Source organism: Alosa sapidissima, chromosome 6 (assembly GCF_018492685.1).
Source record: "Alosa sapidissima isolate fAloSap1 chromosome 6, fAloSap1.pri, whole genome shotgun sequence".
In the NCBI taxonomy this organism is placed as follows: Eukaryota; Metazoa; Chordata; class Actinopteri; order Clupeiformes; family Clupeidae; genus Alosa; species Alosa sapidissima.
Window position 1 is genome coordinate 11989898 of NC_055962.1, and position 19704 is coordinate 12009601.

At 44.5% G+C, this 19704-nt stretch overlaps 1 protein-coding gene across 1 annotated transcript; it reads left to right on the plus strand.

The window, feature by feature from the left end:
• Positions 1-406: 406 nt before the first annotated feature.
• Positions 407-19190, plus strand: sgpp1a (sphingosine-1-phosphate phosphatase 1a). The gene is made up of 3 exons (XM_042095251.1): positions 407-1565; positions 8442-8531; positions 14352-19190. Exons 1-3 carry the CDS (start codon positions 816-818, stop codon positions 14901-14903), a joined length of 1392 nt encoding a protein of 463 aa, XP_041951185.1. The 5' UTR covers positions 407-815; the 3' UTR covers positions 14904-19190.
• The last annotated feature ends 514 nt before the right edge of the window (positions 19191-19704 follow it).

A 19704-nucleotide genomic window follows, 5' to 3' on the forward strand; every position in this document is an offset into this window, starting at 1 on the left:
TTTTGCTTTTCCCAAATACAATGTAGCCTAGGTGTAAGTGACCTTTCATCAATCCAGTTACAATGGATGAACTGTGATGAACTGCCCTACTTGTGATTGTTTAGAGATTTTAAAGGTTTTATAACAATGCTACATCTTCTTTGGCTATTCTACAATCTATTCACCTTTTCAGCACCAGTAGGCTACTTTCTGTGCAGCCGCACACATACACTCAGGCCAAACAAGCATACACAAAAGTTTCAAGAGTGGGGGATGGAGTAAAATATGGAGACAAATTGAAGTGTGATTTATTTTCGCGGAACGGATGTACAGGACTGAGCGGCGGTCATATTTTGTACCGCTATGCGGTGCATCTAGTTTGATTCCTGACGGTGGCTCCGTCGAAACGGGAACCTAGTCCTCTACGTCATCGCTCTTGCGCGCACCCGTGCTTCAGATGATTCTACACAGGCTATGGTCGCGCACAGTCGAGAGATTGGGAATGACAAGCATATTCTCTGTTCCTCAGAACAGTCGGGTGCAACCGTATCAACGTGTTAGATCAATGCGCCTGTCAAGATTAGGCTTGAGGTCTTCTACTTAAATCATTTTCGAAATTCACTTGCGCGACAATAGTAGGAGCTAGGTAGCTACCTACCGCTAGGACAATCGTATGCGCGCATGCAAGTCCGTTAGCCAGCTAACGTTAGCTTCGCGAGCTAGTTGTATGCTTCAAGGCAGAGCAGTGGGAGCATAGACGCCCCACTCGCATCATCATCAGGCACGACGTTGCGTCTGTAATCACATGCGATTTTCTTTGGTTTTCTCTTAGAACCATGGCGACTGACCTTATAAAGGGCATTGTTCGCCTTTGCCTGAACCTTCAGGACCCGGAGCATGTGGCGAGATTTCAAAAGCTATGCGGAGTCAAGGGGACCTTTCCCAGAAAATCTGCCAGGACAGAGGAGAGTGAATCGGAGCCTTCCCCTAACGGTGCATGTGTCAAGCAACGTACAGAAGAGAGCACAGACGACGGAAGTGTTGACGAGAAGCCAAGCGACCTTCGACAGAGAAAAGACAGAAGTTCAGAAACTTCTAAACAGGAAGAATGCTCGAATGGCTTGCTCAACGGGGCTGCAATGCCCGAAGAACAAAATACTCTACCCGAGAGCAGTTCAAAAGCTGACAGCGAACGAGGGGGGTCGAAGGGAATTGTCAAGCCACTTCGCAAGAACTCTCTGACCGGTGATGTTGGCCAGGAGTTCATTATCGAGAACAAGTTCCTCTTCTATCTCTTCACCTTTGCAACCGAACTAGGCAATGAGATGTTCTTCATCGTTTTCTTTCCCTTTCTTATGTGGAACGTCGACGCCTATGTCAGCAGACAGATTATCGTGGTATGGGTGCTGGTGTTGTTTATCGGACAGTCCACCAAAGACCTCGTCCGCTGGACACGTCCAGCTTCACCGCCGGTGGTCAAAGTCGAGGTCTTCTACAATTCGGAATACAGCATGCCGTCCACCCACGCTATGACTGGAACTGCACTCCCCTTCTCACTTTTCATGCTTACTTATGGTCGCTGGCAGGTAAGCAGTCACTATGGCACACACTTCTTAAAGCCAGGTGATAAACAATCGCACACTGAAACAAATAGTCTCAAAAACAGTTGTGGTAGTCAGGGATTAAACTGGAAATCCCGTTTATGTTAGCTATGGGACATGAATTAATATAGATAGCTAGTTTAAAATCCCTACTGCCATCACTACGCACAGTCACACAAATGCAAAGTAAACAGTGACAAGCGGCTAATGCTACGAGTATAGGCTACCAAGAAATGGCAAATGAAAATTCAAAATCAGTCATTTGCTTGCCTCGACCATAATAAAACACGTGCCAACTCATTGTGCAATTTTCGCCTCTGCCTAAAACCGCGGTAGGCTGATCTCAAGGATGCTCGGGGGCTCCTCCTTCCTGAAATTTTAATTCACACGCACTAAAAAAAAAAAAAAAAATAGGACTGTGACGTCATTCTGACTTTGAACATCCCTACTTGCAAATGCATGTCACTTATTCAGTGAATAGCTTCTCAAACATTGACAGCATCTCCAAAGTGCAGTTATCAATAAATTCAAGTACTTCTTATGCATTGTAGTTAAATATGTAAATTGCCTATTAAACTGCAACAATAGCTGAAATTGTAAAAAAATTGAAATTGGGAGATCTCATTAGCTGTTACACCAATACAGGCTTGGGGCGAAGCCAGAAAGGGGTCACAAGGTTAATTTGACACACCACACACACCACCTGAGAGTCCACATTTCAGCCCCAACTCTTCTATTCACAAAAACCTCATTGCCCCATGCCAGAAATTCAGCAGTTAAAAATAATGCTTAGTGAAAACCAGCTTGTGTTACTTTCTATCAGTAGATAGCCATTTCTGTTTTGGAAACTAGCTCATGGGTGCAGAGATTATCAGGAGACCGCTCCACACTTTTGAGAATGGAATGAGTTTATTTGGCTGCAAAGAATTTATGGTATTTGGTACAACATTGATCTCTGTGACATTCAATATAATTAAATGTTTGGGTAGGAAACCTAACAGGTAAACAACATGTAGGTTGTAAGCAATGTCTCTTGCAAAGTGAAAGTTATCAGACTTTGTTCTGTAACATAATATGCATTTAGCTTTGCTCGGAGGGACTGAAGTTCATCCCCGATACAATTGTCAGGGGTGCAGTTAAAGTCCTGGTTTTCCTTCAAAATGTCAACCTGTGTGTTGTCTCAAATTCTACATAAATTGGCAAAGTCCCTTCCCTGGTAGGGTGTCCCAAAAGCTCAAGCTTTCTGATATGCTAAGCTTAATCTTGGCAGAGAGAGAGAGATAAACAAGGACATATCTGCCTTATCTACATAGATTGGAATGGCATGTCATCATTATGAAGTAGCCTGCAGCAGTGTAGGATTCCTTTTAAGTCCTAGTCACTCAGTCACACAGTGAGAGCAATGCATAGTCAATCCTGCATTGTAAGGAAGAAGGAAGGCATCTAAGACAAACTGAAACCGAAGTCTCAGACAAACTGAAAAAGGGAACTGGCCCCCTAACCTGACTCTCGCCAGATTAATTTCGTTCCACCTAGCTCCACTCATCCATCTGGGATCGATCCATTGGAGTGGTGTTTCAGAAGGCTGGGCCTTATCAAAAATTCTTGCATATGATTGGATAAGCAACTTGTCCGTCATCTATTGACATGCTACTTCAACCACTCACATCGAAGCCAACCTGTGACGCTGAGAACAGTCTCACAGTCGCTTCTATGCTACGTCACATCTATGAAACTCCTGCCCTGCGTCCTGATTGGCTCTACCATAAAATCTGGTGCCGAAATCACTCTCAACGGAAGCGATCCCAGATGGATGTGAGTGGAGCTAGGCCGAGCTAGGCGGAACGAAATTCATCTGACAAGAGTCAGGTTACTGGCCCCCAGCACTTTCTGTAGTATCTGACAAAGATGTCCTCTGACTCAACATGGCACAATAAGGGGGAAATACATCCAACATGACTGCCTGAGAACTATCCAGTCAGGACTTGATCTGCAGGCCATCAACATGTTTTGAGAACACTACAGCATGCTCGCTGGTAGAGGTACTTTAGAGGAAACCTTTAAGGAAAATGTATTGGGATGTTCAGTTTAAGAAAGAGTTGGCCACACTAACCTCTAGTATTTGCAAATACACCTTTAAGTCACAACAAGGGAAGCGTTGTTCCTGCTCTGTGCTTGATTGGCATTTTGGTTTGGCTGATTGCCAGGTGCTTAGTCAGTGTAAAATACAATGATGGACATTCCCAAGAGTTCACTTCAAGTCCAGAGTATTTTTTGACACCATATTATTGCTAAGCAGCCACAGTGTTGGTGTGACTGCCAGTTCATGTTGTGCTGTGTCTCGTGTGTAGTCCTTGTTGTTTGCGTTTGTGTCTGTTTTTGTACTGTTTTTATTTATTTATTGTACTGTAAAGTCATTAGTGTGCAGCATGAATTTCCCCTTGAGGATCAATAAAGTATCTATCTATCTATCTATCTATCTATATGAGTCCATGACAAATTTCCCCTACGGAATAATAAAGTATGAGTGAAAAAGGCAATAGTGGGTTGATCAGGTGATAACACACTGTTCTCTCTGTTATCTCTTGGCACAGTTGGATGCTTGCTATGGTTTATAAAAGTGCACTACACAAACTCGTGTGAACCGGTGGGAGAAAGTGGTGTGAGCAGCCACACCCCGCGTCTCAGGCTCAGATTGGCTCTGGCCAACGCGGCTGTGAGATGGAGCCACAGGACGATTGGAGATAATAAAAGACATGGTCAGGTCAATGTGCTCAGTAGTTTGCTGAGTTTATTTGTCTTCTCTTTGCAGACCATAAAGGGTCTGCAAAGTGTCTCTGTTTGCGTTTCAGTGCCCTGGTCTTCTTGTTGATGGATGTGCACAGTCCTAATTTATCCTCCAGATGAGAAGAAAAGAGCTGGCCAAAAAATTCAAAATATGTCTTGTGAAACAATACAATCAGCTCTTTCCTCTGTGCTGTGCTTATTTTCCTATGGTGGACCAGAGGGCATCTGTTCCTATTTGACCTTGCTACCCCCTTATGTAGTCTATCACAGTCTATGCGATATACCAGGAAGCCTGGAACAATGACTCCGGCATAGGTTTCCGTCTCTCTCGATCGCTTTGGACGTGATTGTGTGGACTAGCTGCATCCTGATGCTGTAGGTCTGACTAAAAGAACAAGCCACACATGTAAGCTAAGCTAAGTTTCAGAGTTGGGTTAAGGGCCAAACTAAATTCCAAATGTTGGATCAACAAGTCGAAAATTGAACGCGTGAGAGACAGTGGAGCTTTATGTGGATTAAAAGCCTGTGTCTGGCCCATGATTTGTGGTATCTTTCCAATCGAGCAGAACCTGGACAGCACGAGGTAGGCCTACATTTTCCAGTTAGACAGGTTTGGGGAAAATTGGCTCTGTGTTCTTTTCTCTCATCTGTGTGTGGGTGTGTGTGCATGTCCCCAATCTGTTACAGAATATTCCTTAGCTCGTTGGCCGCTGAGATTTACGCTCCTGGTTGCATTTAGTAGAGCTTACCACTGACCCCACAGCAGCAGATGGGGAAGGAAATGACAGAAGTGGATGCCCACGCTCTGCATCGTCCACCCCCACCCCCTCACCATCAACCCAATATGCACATTTACTCCAATTATAACCCTCTCTCACTCAGCTGAAGGTGGTCTTGAAGGAGTCGTACAGCTCACCACACATCAATTCCTTCAAAGTTCCTGCCTCAGGAGAGCTGACCAGATGTCCAGGACACCTAGTGGTTTCCAACCACACCCAGGGGCTGATGGGTAGTGGCGAGCGGGCAGGCAGCTGCAGGCGTGTGAGATGAGGGGACCACATCTGAGGGCCTTGCGTGGCTGGCCATGGGCAGCCTACCCATATGACCTCACCAAACAAGGCAGTGACCTGACAGCCCTGCCTCTTTGCCTGTGTGTGTGTGTGTCTACCCAAATGATCTCACAAACACGGCAGTGACCTGGGGCCTGTACTACGAAGCGGTAATCTATATGCCCACTTCTAAATTGTGTTGCATCTGTAGGCATTTCTATGAACTCAAAATAGGCAATTTAATTATTTCAACTCCATTTCAGACATTCCGCAAGCTATTAATCCTCCACATATTTGAAGAACATGTGGAAATAAAACTTTACTTTTAGGCATTTAGGCTACCCGATCTGCAATACGTTGCCAACAGCCTTGCCTTTGTTCACTGCCGACGTATTTGATTTTTGTCGTAGAGTGGGTTTTAATTCCTCATAACTTGGCATAATAATTGTGCATTCCTCATCCGTAAAATAAGGTGATCGCGTCATCATTGAAAGTGGTGACTTGCGCTGCAATCCGCCCCTTTTATGTGAACGCGCACAAACTCCAATTAGGTTAACCCCGGCTCAACAAATCAACTTCATAATCAGCGTCGTAGTACCGATTAACACCACTTAAGATAACCAGGTTTTGTCAACCCCGGTTTAACAAAGTAACCCTGGGTTACATTTCGGTAGGTTAAGCTCCCTTCGTAGTACAGGCCCCTGACAACCTTGTGTGTGTATATTTCTTTGTGTGTGTGTGTGCGCGGCCCTGTCTGTAGAGGCCTGACCCCGTCACCAGTGAAAGAAAGACAGGAGAGAGAGGGCATGTGATGCAATACAGATGTTGTGACCTGACAGTCCCCTGTGTGTGTGTTTGTGTCTGTGTGGGTGTATGCTAATCCACACAAAACAAAGCAGTCTTTCTCTCTTCCGCTGCCCGCCAACTAGCTGGGTTAAGATGGCAATCCCTTATGTGTTTCGGTTAGAGAGGCCCTGGCCAGCATTGCCCGCAGGCAAAATCCAACCAGTGTGTGTGTGTGTTTGAGGGTGGTCTTCCGTGAATTGCAGGCCATTTCCTGTGTCCAGGGCCGTTCTGTTTAGTATAGAATAGGCTCTGAAGATGACCGTGTGTGAGGTAGAGATCATGGCCTGGCGCTAGGGCTTGCTGGTTTTCCTGGTCTACCAAATCGATGATGATCCCACATGCTTGCCAAATGATGTCATCAGCCATGGGCTGTGACCTGGCTGAAGGGTCAAGGGGAATGAGAGAGAAGGGCTTTATGGGAAATGGAACTGGCGCTGTTTGTACTTTGGTCCATGCCAAACCAGGGCCTCATCTGACTCTGAAGCAGAGGCACTTAAAGTCCGCCATTCTAGTGACGGATTGTTGAGCTCTCGTGCGTCTACAATAGCATGTTGTTTAGCTGGAAATGTATGTGATAGACATACTGAACATTTTGTCACAGAGCCAGTACTGTTTTTTTTTACACACACGTGCACACACACACTCACAACAGACAACTAGAACTCTGCATAGACCAAATCTTAATAATAAAAAATAGTGTATTGGATTAGAATTGTGGACTGTGATTTTAATAAAGGCATCAAATGCCCCTGAACCACCAGCTACTTATTTGCCGTTTCCCTGATATTCTCACAGTGGATCTCTCACTCTTGGGCAACACTGGTCCTTTGCCAGAGGATTTTGCTTAACTGCAGTGATCACACAAAACAGGCCCCCATACGCAGCGTTAAAGTAAAAGGCCAGGGTTTGACAGTGATCTCTTTTTGATCCTCTGTATGTCTTTTGGCCAGCACTTAGGAGTTTCTGTTTCTGACAGGGCAAGTTTGAGGGACCTGTCTGTATTTTCGGGTTGTGCACAAACAAACAAACCAGTTTGGGCCCTTGAGCTGACTGGCATGCTGCGTAGTGTTCGTCAAACAGATTGTAATACCAACGACGTAGTGCTGGGCGGTATGACCAAAAATGTATATCACGGTAAAATTCTTACGGTTTCACGGTATATGACGGTATTTTTTTTCCATGCATAATCAGATGTTCACAGCATTTTCTACAAGTTGAGAGAGGAATTGCTGCAGTAGCCTACATTGAGTAAGAATGGTCTATTTTATTGTCATGATGTAGAATAACTCCACACTAGTGGTAATGCAGTTTTGCATGGCCCCAGAAAATTATGCTGTTTACAAAGAGCCACTCATGATTCTAATGAAGAATCTAATCAGAATGCAAAGACAATTGCAGTCAAAATACAGAACTTTTACTGTGCAAATTTCACAAACATCTTGTATAAAACTAATACAAAAAGTAGGCTAGTGTAACTTGCAATAATTATACTTTTTTGAAAATTATACAATTTAAAATAAAACCTCTCTGCTAATATGCTTACTCTGTCAAATAGGCCTATCAGAAACATGCCTTATTGTTATTGTGTGGTTTACATGACGTTAGTGGTAGGCTAACGTTAACTTCATGTGGATGTCTTCTTGTTAGCCTGCCATGAGCTTCGGTTCGGTTCGCTAGGCAAAACATTAAAACATTAACAAAAAAGTTTGTTTTGGTGCACTGATGACAGTCAGGATCATTTCTAACTAGCCAGCTAGTATTGCCCAGTGCATGTCTATAACATGCTAGCTACCTGGATAATTTCAGCGAATATTCTTAAGGTGAGATGAATGATAAGAACATTAAACTTCACTGTGTTCGGTGGGTTGCTAACTAACGACATCACCTACTAGCCAGCTAGTTACAGCCATATGGTTACAGCTGTTGAACAATCTCCATAGAATTTTCGTGACGGTAAATCCCTTTCCATAACGAAAATATACACCGGTATACGGTGTGAACCGGTATACCGCCCAGAACTACAACGACGCTTTGTCATGGTGCTGGATCACGGTGAGTTATTTCATGGAAAGGGTGAACCTATTGAACTTCAATAACCACACATCTCTCCTTGTCTACACCCCCCCCCCCCCCCCCCTTTGTCTCTGTCTTTTTCTTTCTCTTTTTCTTCTGCTTGCAGTACCCATTTCTCTTTGGTCTGGGTTTGGCGGTCTGCTGGTGTTTCCTGGTGTGCTTAAGCAGAATCTACATGGGCATGCATTCTGTGCTGGTGAGTAGAGAGTATTACACACACACAGAAACACACACACATACATGCATAATCTTGACACATATATACACACAAACAAACACGCACCCGCACACACAGGCCTCTTACCCAGTCTTAATGGGACACTTTACTTTATATACCTATTTGGGAAGTATTCATTTACCATCTCAGTTGAGGAAATACAACCATCCGCGTCCTGACGCTCCACCAACATGTGTCTTAGCCTGAGGAGAGGCATCTGATCGGCTTGGCACCTGTTTTGCCCACACACATGCACAATCTAACAGCAGCGACTGGAAAACAACACAGTGAACCGTGGCAGCACGCGTGTTAAGCGCTTCACACCTCCTGATTACTGTGAAGTCATACTTGAGATACAGATGCTCTCTCATTCTCTCTCTCCACATCTCTCTCTCTCTCTATCTCTCTCTTTATCCATCTGTTTCTCCCTCTCTTCTCTCTTTACCTCTCTCTCTCTCTCCCTCTCTTCTCTCTCTCTCTCTCTCCATCTGTTTCCCTCCCTATCTCTTGGTGGCTAAATGTAGTTCCCGTGACTCACCAGTGACTCAGCTGCACCTGCACTGCAATGTTAAGTTTTGGTTAACTATAGTACGACACACCAACACACAAGCACACCAGAAAGGCCTCTGTCATCGCCAAAAACACACACACACACACACACACACACACAGACACACAGACACATTGCTTTGTGCCACCGTGTTTAGCGTCACTGGTTGTTTTGGTGGAGCCGGATGCTCCCTGGGGCAGTGTGTGATAAGTGACGAGACGAGACAGATGGGATGGGGAACAACACAGAATGTCCGTGACTCATCACTACTGATTGATGGCTTAGCACAACGCCACTGTGTGTGTGTGTGTGTGTGTGTGTTTGTGTGTGTGTGGCTGTGGCTGTGTGTGTGTGTGTGTGTGGCTGCGTCTGTGTTAGGTATTTTTGTGTGTGTGTATAGATGTGTGTGTGAGCATTTGTGAGTGTGTGTGTGTGGATGCGCCTGTGTTCGGAATGTGTGTGTGTTGTTGTGCTGTGTGCTCGTTTTCTATATGTATGTGGCTGCGCCTGTGTATGTATTTGCATCTGTGTATGTGTGTGTGTAGATGTCTGTGCGTTCTGTATGTTCGCGTGTGCGTGCTTTCTCGAAATCAACCCCACAATGGGGCACGGTATTGACGTCACCTTCACAAAACCAGGTGTCAGACGACTTGTACTGCTTTTAAGCCCGTGCCGTGCATAACTCTGACACCGAGGTTTAACTGTGTTTCTATATAAAGCCCCGTCATCCACCGGGAGATCGTTCTCTCCGCATCCTGAAATGAAAAACATCACGCCCCCGCTCCCTACTTAGATTGGAGAAAAGTCACCATTGCGCAACAATATGTCTGAGATGCTGGCTCACAACAGCATGGCTCTGGAAGGATGGATAGAAGGCATCAGTAGCTAACAGTGACGTAATCTGCACTTATCGCGATTGCTTGCGAGAGAGAGAGAGAGAGAGAGAGAGAGAGAGAGGACTGATAGGATGGCTCTAAGGGGGCTGGAGTACTTGTGTAAAGGATACCACAGGAGTACATTATACATTATTCACTTTATCCCCCCACATTATCACCCAGCTGTGCAGCATCCACATAACTGGGTCAGTGGGAGCTGTGATGGGAGACGGATTACGATTGGCCAGTGGGTCCACTGATCCCACCCGATTGGAGCTAATTGGCCGAATCAGAACAGTGTGTTCACCAACCGGTCATGATCTCAGTTGCAAGCTTGAGGCTGGGCTCAGCTGTGTGAACGGGGAATGGGCTGTAGAAATGCAGGGGAACAGATGTATTGTATGCTGGGAATGTGGGGACTTACATAGCGCGTGCAGAGCTGAAGACAATTAACAGGACGTCATTGAGAGGCTGTTGTCCAGAAGCTCTTTAAAGCCTTCTTATGCGCTTAAATGAATATATCGGTGATATACCGTTGAGAGCTTCTCTTAGCTAGGTTCTCTGGAAAGCCGAAAGAGCATTACTGGGGCTTTTCTTTTTGCCCATCCATTCCAAACAGATGATCAGGAATTTGACTTCCAAGGTGTTAGTTAAATTCTGAAAAGTGTGTGTGTGTGTGTGTGGGGGGACTGGAGGGTTGTGTAGAAATAAGAGTGTTTAGACTAGGCCTATCGGTTGCACAAAACATGTCCCTGAAGCTGTTTGCGCAAAATTACTCTCAGATTACACATTATCAGCAGCTCCATTCTCGCCAGTTTATTTCCCTTTAACTCCCTTAAAGCGTAACTCTCGCCATAATGCAACCTATGGTCTTTGAGTCAAACTTTCGTTTAAAGGTAAACTATGCAGTATTGGCAGTATTTCCTTACTGTTTTTGCTTCTTTTTCACTGGCTCTGTCATCGCTACCTTTTTCTAGCCGGTGCCTGGCGTGTATTTGAATGCAGTAAAGCAATTCGCTACACTAGTTATACTTCCTGACGCTGAGGCCGTCGGCCCGCCGGCCCACAGTTGCAAGGGTGGTTTTTCCGCTCACAGGCGCTAGGGGGAAGCGAGACGGCCACCATTCCACCCGAAAAAAGTCATATAACCATTCCAATGACTCTGAAGCTGTTAAATGAAGATAAATTAAGCTAAAAAACTTGCATATTAAGCTAAAAAACCTGCATAGTGTACATTTAAAAGCATAATTAGGACGAGAGCGGCATTTTTAAGATTGACCGTATGGGAGTGCTGAGGGGCACTACTATGATCGCATCAAAATCGCTATTTTTAAAACGCTAAGAAGGCTCGATACAACATGAAACTTTGCTCGAAGTATCACCAGGGTCTCTCTACACGTGAACTCAAGCATTGAGAACATTGTGTGTGTACACAGATCAGATCTAAAATTCTCTATCTCTAATTGGGGTAATTGATTCACTGTGACCACTAATAACACTGCAATAAAGCTGATAGCTTGTTAAATAAATGGTACCTGGACTGCATTTGTATAAGGCTTGTTTCCATTTGTATAACATTTAACTATCTCTAAGTCTCTGTTTACCATTCACACATACCAATGGCAAAAGTGTGTGTGTGCGTGTGTGTGTGCATGCAAACTGTGTGTGTGTATGTGTGTGCACATGCATGAGAGATTGTGTGCATTTAACGCTCACAGAGGCCACAGATGGATTGAGCTGAAGTGGAGCACTGTCACAGGTTCATCAGGTTCGATCTCCCCTTTTCATTGATGCTGCGTGTTGCCGCCATGGTAGGTGAACAGAGTCCACCGCAAGTTACCTCAGCGCCACGTCTTCCCTCGGGTCACCTCTCCACTGCTTGAAGCTTCAGGGCCCCCGCCGTGCTGGGCACAATTACTACAGCGCTCCTCTGGCTTACCACACAGAGGGGTGGTCAGGGTCAAATGGTAGATAAGTGCCATAAGTTTCTGAGGAAAGAGATTCAGCACTTCACAGAAGCGGAAAGATTTTCCAACTGGGTGAAATGAGAAGAGAAAGGAGGGGAAAGGGAGAAAGGGAGGGAAAGCGAGAAAGGAAGAAAGAAAGAGGGAGAGAGAGCCCCCCCCCCCCCCCCCAGTGAGAGCTCAAACAGGAAGTTGGTATGACAGGCTCTTATTGGCTGCTGATGGAAGCCAAGGCTAATGTTTATGCTTTGTGTTGGCCTGCACCACTCCGATTAGAGAGCGGACTGGCTCATATTCTGTTGTCACACAGAGCTCTAGCCTATTTCTTGGAAAAATTGAAATTCAGTCTCAGTTTCTATGTGGTATTGCTTTCCTGCCATCTTACTCTTTAGACATTAAACTCGGGTGGATGGTATGTTAATCATAGTTTTTAAAAAAGAAAGTCATAAGCCTGGCCTGATTTGTCAAACATTAATAATGCATTAAATTAATAATGAATGGGCTTTGTGTTGTTATAATATGGCCTGGTTGCACTTTCTTGAGGTGACTGAAATACAAGATGAACTAAAATACAATGTAACTGCCAGCAGTTTCATTTTTACAACATATTTTTTTTTGGATTTAAACCCACACTCACAAGAATTCAAAACATGGCCCAGTGTGTCATAGCCCAATTCCTCCCAGGTCTTTAATTTGACTTTTGCTATGTCAAATAACAGTCTGGTATTTAATGTATCTGACACATTGCCCAGGTCTTTGACATTTTCAACCTTGTTTGTGTAGTTTAGTGCAGGCAAGTGAAAGGCCGCTTCTGTCAGTGCACTGAGAACCGTGTGTAGGATGAAGGAAGTATTTGCTAAGTGGGGCTGAGATCAGACACATGGCCAGAATAGTGAAAAGAATGTCCATGCGAATAATAATTAGTGGCCAGTGTGTTACACACAGGAATTTGAGTAGTGAGCGAATACACACACACACACACACACACGAGTAGTGACCACATTTAGAGTCTTGCTCTAGCTGCCTTTGTCTTCCATTGCATCTTCCACTGAATGGCACCTTCATGAATTTTCTTTTCTCTAATTTTTTTACATTTATTTGAAATCGATTTAATTGCTCCTGTCGTTCTTTTTAGGTTCATAACAGGCCATTTATTTTTATCCAGAAGTGCTGATCTCTTGTGTGGAACAAGAGCGCCCTTTGGCCAGATTTTCACAAGTCTGGGATCAGAAGTCAAACCAGAGCATGTGTGCATGTGCAGTCACTAACAATTGGCTTCTTGTGACACGGCAGAAGACTGTGTGTGTGTGTGCACTTATGTGTGGTTGAGGAAATGTCATGTTCTTATTAGGCCTTTATTTAGCACGTTTTAGCATTTAGCATTTGTGCAAATCTTTCTTTTTCACTATCCACCCTGAACATGGGCAAAATGCACCATTGACATCAATATGTTTTGTATAGAGCTACCACAGGTTACTCTATACAACCACAGGTGGCTATATAAAACATATTGATGTCAATGCCCATGTTTGCCCATGTTCAGGGTGGAAAATAAAAAAGAAAGATTTGCATAAGACAAGTCAAATTGGTGTTTTCAAAAAGAAGGAATCATGGAGAATAAAGAAAAACCTATTTAAAAAATCTTTGTATATTCCCACAAGGTGTTTGGGTGCTCTGAAAATGATAACCAAAATGATTTTTCAGACTTGTGAGGTCTGCTGTTCAGACCCTGAAGGGATTTATTTTCTGTTCATTGTTTTTTGTGAGAGTGTTTCTACTTATCTCAGTAAGAAAAATAAATCAAGAGCCTATGTTGAGTAAAAATATGTCTTCTGAAGGCTTAAACAGAGCCCAGCCAAAAACTCCAATAAAATTTGTATCAACTTTGAGGGACAGCTATGACCATGCAGGATTATCCAGACCAAACGTGACGATTTTGCTACATACTATTCCTATTTATGTACTAGCATGCACAATTTGAGCCTCCTACATGGTTTAGTTCTTGCGCTGTGGGCTTGTGAACTTTGACAAAAAAAAGAGGCCGAGCAAAATCGACACCCCCTCCCCCTATAAAACTGGCTGTATCTTGGAAAGTATTGATCTTACATAAGAGTAATTTTACAGTGTGTCTCCTGGGTAACATAGGTACACCTGGTAATTTTGTCAGAATTGTTTGAGACCTAAGTGCGTGGGCCCTGGTTGAACTGACGTGGAATGACCCTACAGTGTTGAATGCCATGATGAATCCTGACTGCCATGAGTACAGCACATGAGCTGTGCCTTAAATGAATTCTGAGCTCTTTAAGCTGATATGGTTTGGTTATCTATCTAACTCAGCCATTACCCCCCCCCTCTCTTTCCTTCTTTCTCTCTCTCTCTCTCTCTTTCTCTGTTTCCCTCTGTTCTACAGGAGGTCATCACAGGATTCCTCTACAGCGTCCTCATCCTGGCCGTCTTCCAGCCACTGCTGGACAGCATTGATCAGTACTACTTGGCCGGCTCGTACGCGTCCCTGGTGATCGTGTTGGTGCACGTCGGCCTGGGCCTGCTGGCCTTCTCGCTGGACACGTGGAGCACGTCCCGGGGCGACACGGCCCAAGCCCTGAGCACCGGCGGCGGCGCGGCCCTGGCCTCGCACCTCAACCACCAGCTGGGCCTTCAGCCGGACCCATCGCTGGACCTCCTGCCCCTGGTCATGCCCGTCGTGGACGCGCCGCTGCTGGGCCGCGCGCTGGCCAGGCTCCTGGTGGGGGTGCCGGTGCTGCTGGCCACGCGGGCCGCCATGAAGACGCTGACCATCCCGCTGGCGTGCCGCGTGTTCGGCGTGCCGGCGGACGACGTGAGGTACGCGCGGCAGCACGCGCCGGTGGAGCTGTCCTACCGCTACCTGGTCTACGGCACGGTGGCTTTCAGCTGCGTCTTCCTGGTGCCGCTGCTCTTCGACTACCTGAGCCTGTCCTGAGTCTCCAACTTGCCCCCACCCTAACCACAGCCCCCCCATCCCCCCCCCCCCCCCACACACACACACACACACACACACACACACACACACACACACTCACACACTGCACCCCCCCACCACCTCAGCCCATCCACCATCCTCATGCCTGGTCAGTTGCCGACTGTTCAAGTTGTGCCGTAGTCCAGCTCTCTCGTCCCAAAGCCTGCACTGGCCCCCTCTTCTGTCCAATCTCCCAGACCCTCATGTGTAACCTCAGCACGCTCAACATGGGGTAGCTTGGCACCTCCGTTATTGCCCATATTCAACAGTTCTTGCATAGAACAGAAAGAGGGGAAGGGTTTCAGAGTGACTTCCAAAGAAACACAAAGTAAAGAAGACTGCAAACAAAAGCCAACTCAGCCAAAACAGACCTTCCTTGAACAGTTGATAAAGTACCTCTTAAGAAGTATTTGCTGTTCACATCGTTTTTTTTTGTGGTTTTCATTAATGGTTGCTGGCAGTCCACCAGTAGGGTAAAGTCTTCTCAGAATTACCTATTCGCTCTGCCAAAATTTGAAATTAAATGTGTATTGCTTTGGTCCTTGGCTGGTATTGATTTTAGCTGAGACATGCCTTCTTGCGGGCATCTTGCCTACAGGTATATAACCTTATTCTGAGCACCAGTAAACATCTACCCTTCAGAGTGTAAAAAAGGGACACTTTGCCATCTGTGGCTGCCTGTATACAACCTTGAGGCCTCCAGATTTGGAGCTCAGCCCGATCGGACACCCTACCGCCATCACCCCCCCCCCCCCCCACACACACACACACACACACACACACACACACACACACACACACACACACACACACACACACACACACACACACACACCTTTAAAACCAGAGCTTTCAACAGGCCATTTTTCATCAAATCTGTATGTGGCACCTTCCCCCGACTGTGCTGTTCTGTCGCGTCTGATTCCTGTTTGTTTGACCAGATCCTTCCTCAAGCCCTTCGGCCCCTTACACATACACTGCGGCTGCGCCCACCCATCCTGCGTCATTGTGATGCCCCCTCCCCCCCTCCCACCCCCACCCCAACCCCAACCACCACCACTCTCCTCGGACAATGTCCTGGCTCCTTGCCCACTTCTTAAAGCACTGGCTCTCCTGACATTGCACGGACGCCGACTGTGCTTTGAGAAGGGTGTGTTGAGCATCTGGGACTGACTGGCTACTCTGTTGTATACTGCTGTGTACTGTACATTCTCTCCTTTGTAGATGGACCATTGTGAGCCTCCCCGCCACATATTGTGTTTTCATGGAGCCTCCAGTTCCTTTGATGTTGAAAGCCAAAATATGTATACTGTGGGAAATGGGGAACCTTTCCAAAGACGAGTGGCAATTACTGTATATGTTTTTGTCACTTGTAAGCTCAAGTTTGAAAAGTGGAGTTTGAATTGAGGGTGAAGGAACTAGGGGATGGGAATTTTCAGAGCCACATGTTCAAAACATTCCCGGAGACATTCTGTGAGGGCCATATTGTGAGAGAGGAGCAGCGGAACTGTGTAAAGTGAATGTTACCACAGGGCATTCATGGGAAATGTAGTCTTAGGTTCTGCCGCATCTATGACTAGTTGAGGATTATTCTTTAGGCTAAGTAACATCACGTGTGTTGTGGGCAGCTGCCTGTAGAAATAGGTCTGTGAAGTCTGTACACACTGGGGTTTTCATGTAAAGATAATTATGTTAATATACTATGCTTTATGGAACAATAGGCAACAATTCAACAATTTCCCAACAGTGGTTTCTTTTTATTATTTGTTTGTATCTATTATCATATGGCTTGTGTAATGTGGTTGACTGGGAAGTTCTCATCTACTAATTTTTGCACAACACACTCTACATGTGCTTTTTTTAATAATGATCTGTATTTGTGCCCACTGTGATGTGTGCTATTTAACTTAATTGACTTCTTTTTGCGTTATCCCCACCTAAACACCCAGTATTAAAGCCGTTGAGATGAGATTTAAGTTGGTGATGAGGAAACGAATCTCATGACATTAACACGCGACCCAGCTTTTGCTTCTTCCTCCTCCACACGTGCACTTCTCTCATCCCTCAATTCTTCCCCTCTTCCCTCCCTCCTTTCTTTCTTCCTTTCTTCCCGAACGCAGTTTCAGTTCTAATCAAGACTTTTGATGTGTCATCTTCTGTGTTTTTTGTGTACTTTTTGTCACTGTAGCCAAATAGTGGGAGCTTTCCCTCTAGCCTGAGACTACTTCCAGGGACCTATTTTTGTATAGGTAGAAAGGCATTTATGGCTTGAAAGGGCTACCTAATAATGTTGCATATATACAGATATGAGTATATCTAATGATTTTGAAAATATAAGGTTACTTGCAGATCTGCTGATTCAACTCTTTGTAAAATATTGTCAACTAAATTGAGGCAATGTTTCATGTTTGAAATATGTTGGTAATTGTGTTAATTCTGACAAAACCATGTGTTTGCCATTATGTTTGTATGAATGTGTCTGTGTGTGTGCGTGCATGAGTGTGTACTCGCTTACAAGTGTGTAGGTGTAGCAGTGTGTGTACTTTGTATATGCAGATTTGTAGTATTTGTTGAACTTTTGTGGTAGGTGTGGTCAGACCTTGTTGAAGTACTCCAATCGAACGCCATCTAATTTCTCTGCTGACATCTGCCATTTCTTATTGGTCCAGACGCCCTCCCCCCTCCACAAATCTCCCCCCAGTGCCTTGACTCTGTCTCTCAGGACCACTCAGCCATTCAGGATCAAGGGGACATAGTCATTCTCCTGTTCAAGCTATTTTTGGGCTGTCAATTTGTCATGAAAAAAAAAAACCCAGAGCATATCTATGTGTATTAAGCTTGTGAGTTATTTTGTCTGAGTGGGTAAAGTGGCAGGCCAACATCTGCCATAGATGTATTTCATTCATCAGATCATCATTTTATTTGTATTTTATGTTCAAATTATGTTTAAATCCTGGGAGCAAATATATTTTATCACATCGATTCCCCCATTAGTTGTAATTGAAATGTGACATGGTTTCCCTGATCTGTCTACCAGCTTATAAGTAAACAAGTTTGCACAAAGGGCTGCACCACACGACGAGCAGGCGGGCTTTCCTTTCAGCTGTGTAAGCACTGCATTTTCAGAAAGTTAATATTTAAAGAGGACAGTATTCATATCTCTGATGTCTGATGCCCTTGTTCTTCAGTGGACATATGAATGGGTCTGTTCTCCTCGTCGGAAATGTTTGAAGTTGGTTGTGCTTGTGTCTGAAGCTTTGTCAGCCGATCTCTCTTATTTAGGGGTCATGTATGTGAAGGACACTAAGATCATACTGACTTAAAGGAGCCGCCTACAGTTCTGGCAAAAGGTTGTTGATATTTTAGCATCAAAACTCAACAACAAATTAGATTGCACCACTCCCTTTCATGCTCCTGAAACAATGTTTTGATTGGCTGGAATTGTTTTACGGCTTGGTCCAAGAAACGGTTTGTTTACCGTTCATTGAGCCACGGGGATGTTGTATAAAAGTTGTATAAAAGTTTGTTTTTGACGTTTATGTGTGCTTACATTTACAAACAAAAGAGTTATAACAACAGTGAGTTATTCACTGAATTTGACCAAAGGCCATAGGATTAGAATAATGGACCATGTGCAAACTTGTACAAAAAAATGGGCAAACTCATGGCTATAAACTCACTGGTCATGCAATTAGTTTTCACATGTGCTTTAACATATTTGCATGGCCTAGTCTGCCATCCTGAACCAGTCTGGCCCAACAGACTCTTACCAACCTTCTCAGAACCGTAGGATACTCCCACCTGAAGTTTATTAGGAAGGGAACAAAACCGCAGAAGTCAGTGTGCTTGTGTAATGCTATATATTGAAAACATGTATATCACTTAAATGGTAATGAACCCATTAAAAAAATATTTTTCTTTTTAAAATTTTCCTTGATTCTTAAGGGCAAAAGAGAGACTTTTTCAGCACCCTATAGTTGTCATCTTCCGTTGCTGCTCTTTATGGACTGCAGTAGTCTCCTTTCTTCAACCTCCCCATGTGACACCTGGTGTGGCCCCATGGTTGTGTCTGTATCATGAAAGATAGGCAAAGTGTTAAAGAGATCAGGAATAGTTGCGGGAGATGGAATGTATGAGGGTGATCTGCATATGCAGGTTTGTACCTCAGTGTTAACAAAACAGATCTATGTGTCATCCATTCAACTGTCTTGTTTGGGAAATGCTGAATAAAAACAATAGCTAATTTTACCCACAGGACTGCATATTGTGTTCATTGAATTACAGTCTGGCTACAGTCTGCTTTCTGAGTACTGAGTTGGAATAACTGTAATACTGTAGTGATGTTGAGTGTGCAACGACGAGTTCCAGGCATTGTAAATTTCATCATTGGAAAAATGCTGAAATATCACAGCTGAAATATCTGGTTCTTAACTTAAACTGACACACACACATATTTTGATCCAAGTATGGCTTATTCCTTTTGAGCAGGGATTCCCTTTCTGCCACATGCCAAAAGGTTGTAAGACAATGTGGTAGAAACATGGAATCAAAATTTTTTTTTAACATTTTTATGAAAAATGGCATGTCCAAAATTATTCATACCCTTTTTAAATAATAATCAATGGAAACATCTTTATTTGCCATCAAAGCTCTTGAAATGGTTCTTATAATACCTACCAAGCCTCTCCATGTCTCCACAACGATTGTAGACCGCACCTTTTTAGCAGCAATGGGTTTTGAGGCAGGAACGATTATTTGCCAT

Excerpts from the sequence above, each read along its gene's own strand:
- sgpp1a (XM_042095251.1), top strand. The coding sequence starts at position 816 with ATGGCGACTGACCTTATAAAGGGCATTGTTCGCCTTTGCCTGAACCTT. Across the intron at positions 1,566-8,441 it reads TTACTTATGGTCGCTGGCAG|TACCCATTTCTCTTTGGTCT; the intron begins GTAAGCAGTCAC and ends TTCTGCTTGCAG. Across the intron at positions 8,532-14,351 it reads TGGGCATGCATTCTGTGCTG|GAGGTCATCACAGGATTCCT; the intron begins GTGAGTAGAGAG and ends TCTGTTCTACAG.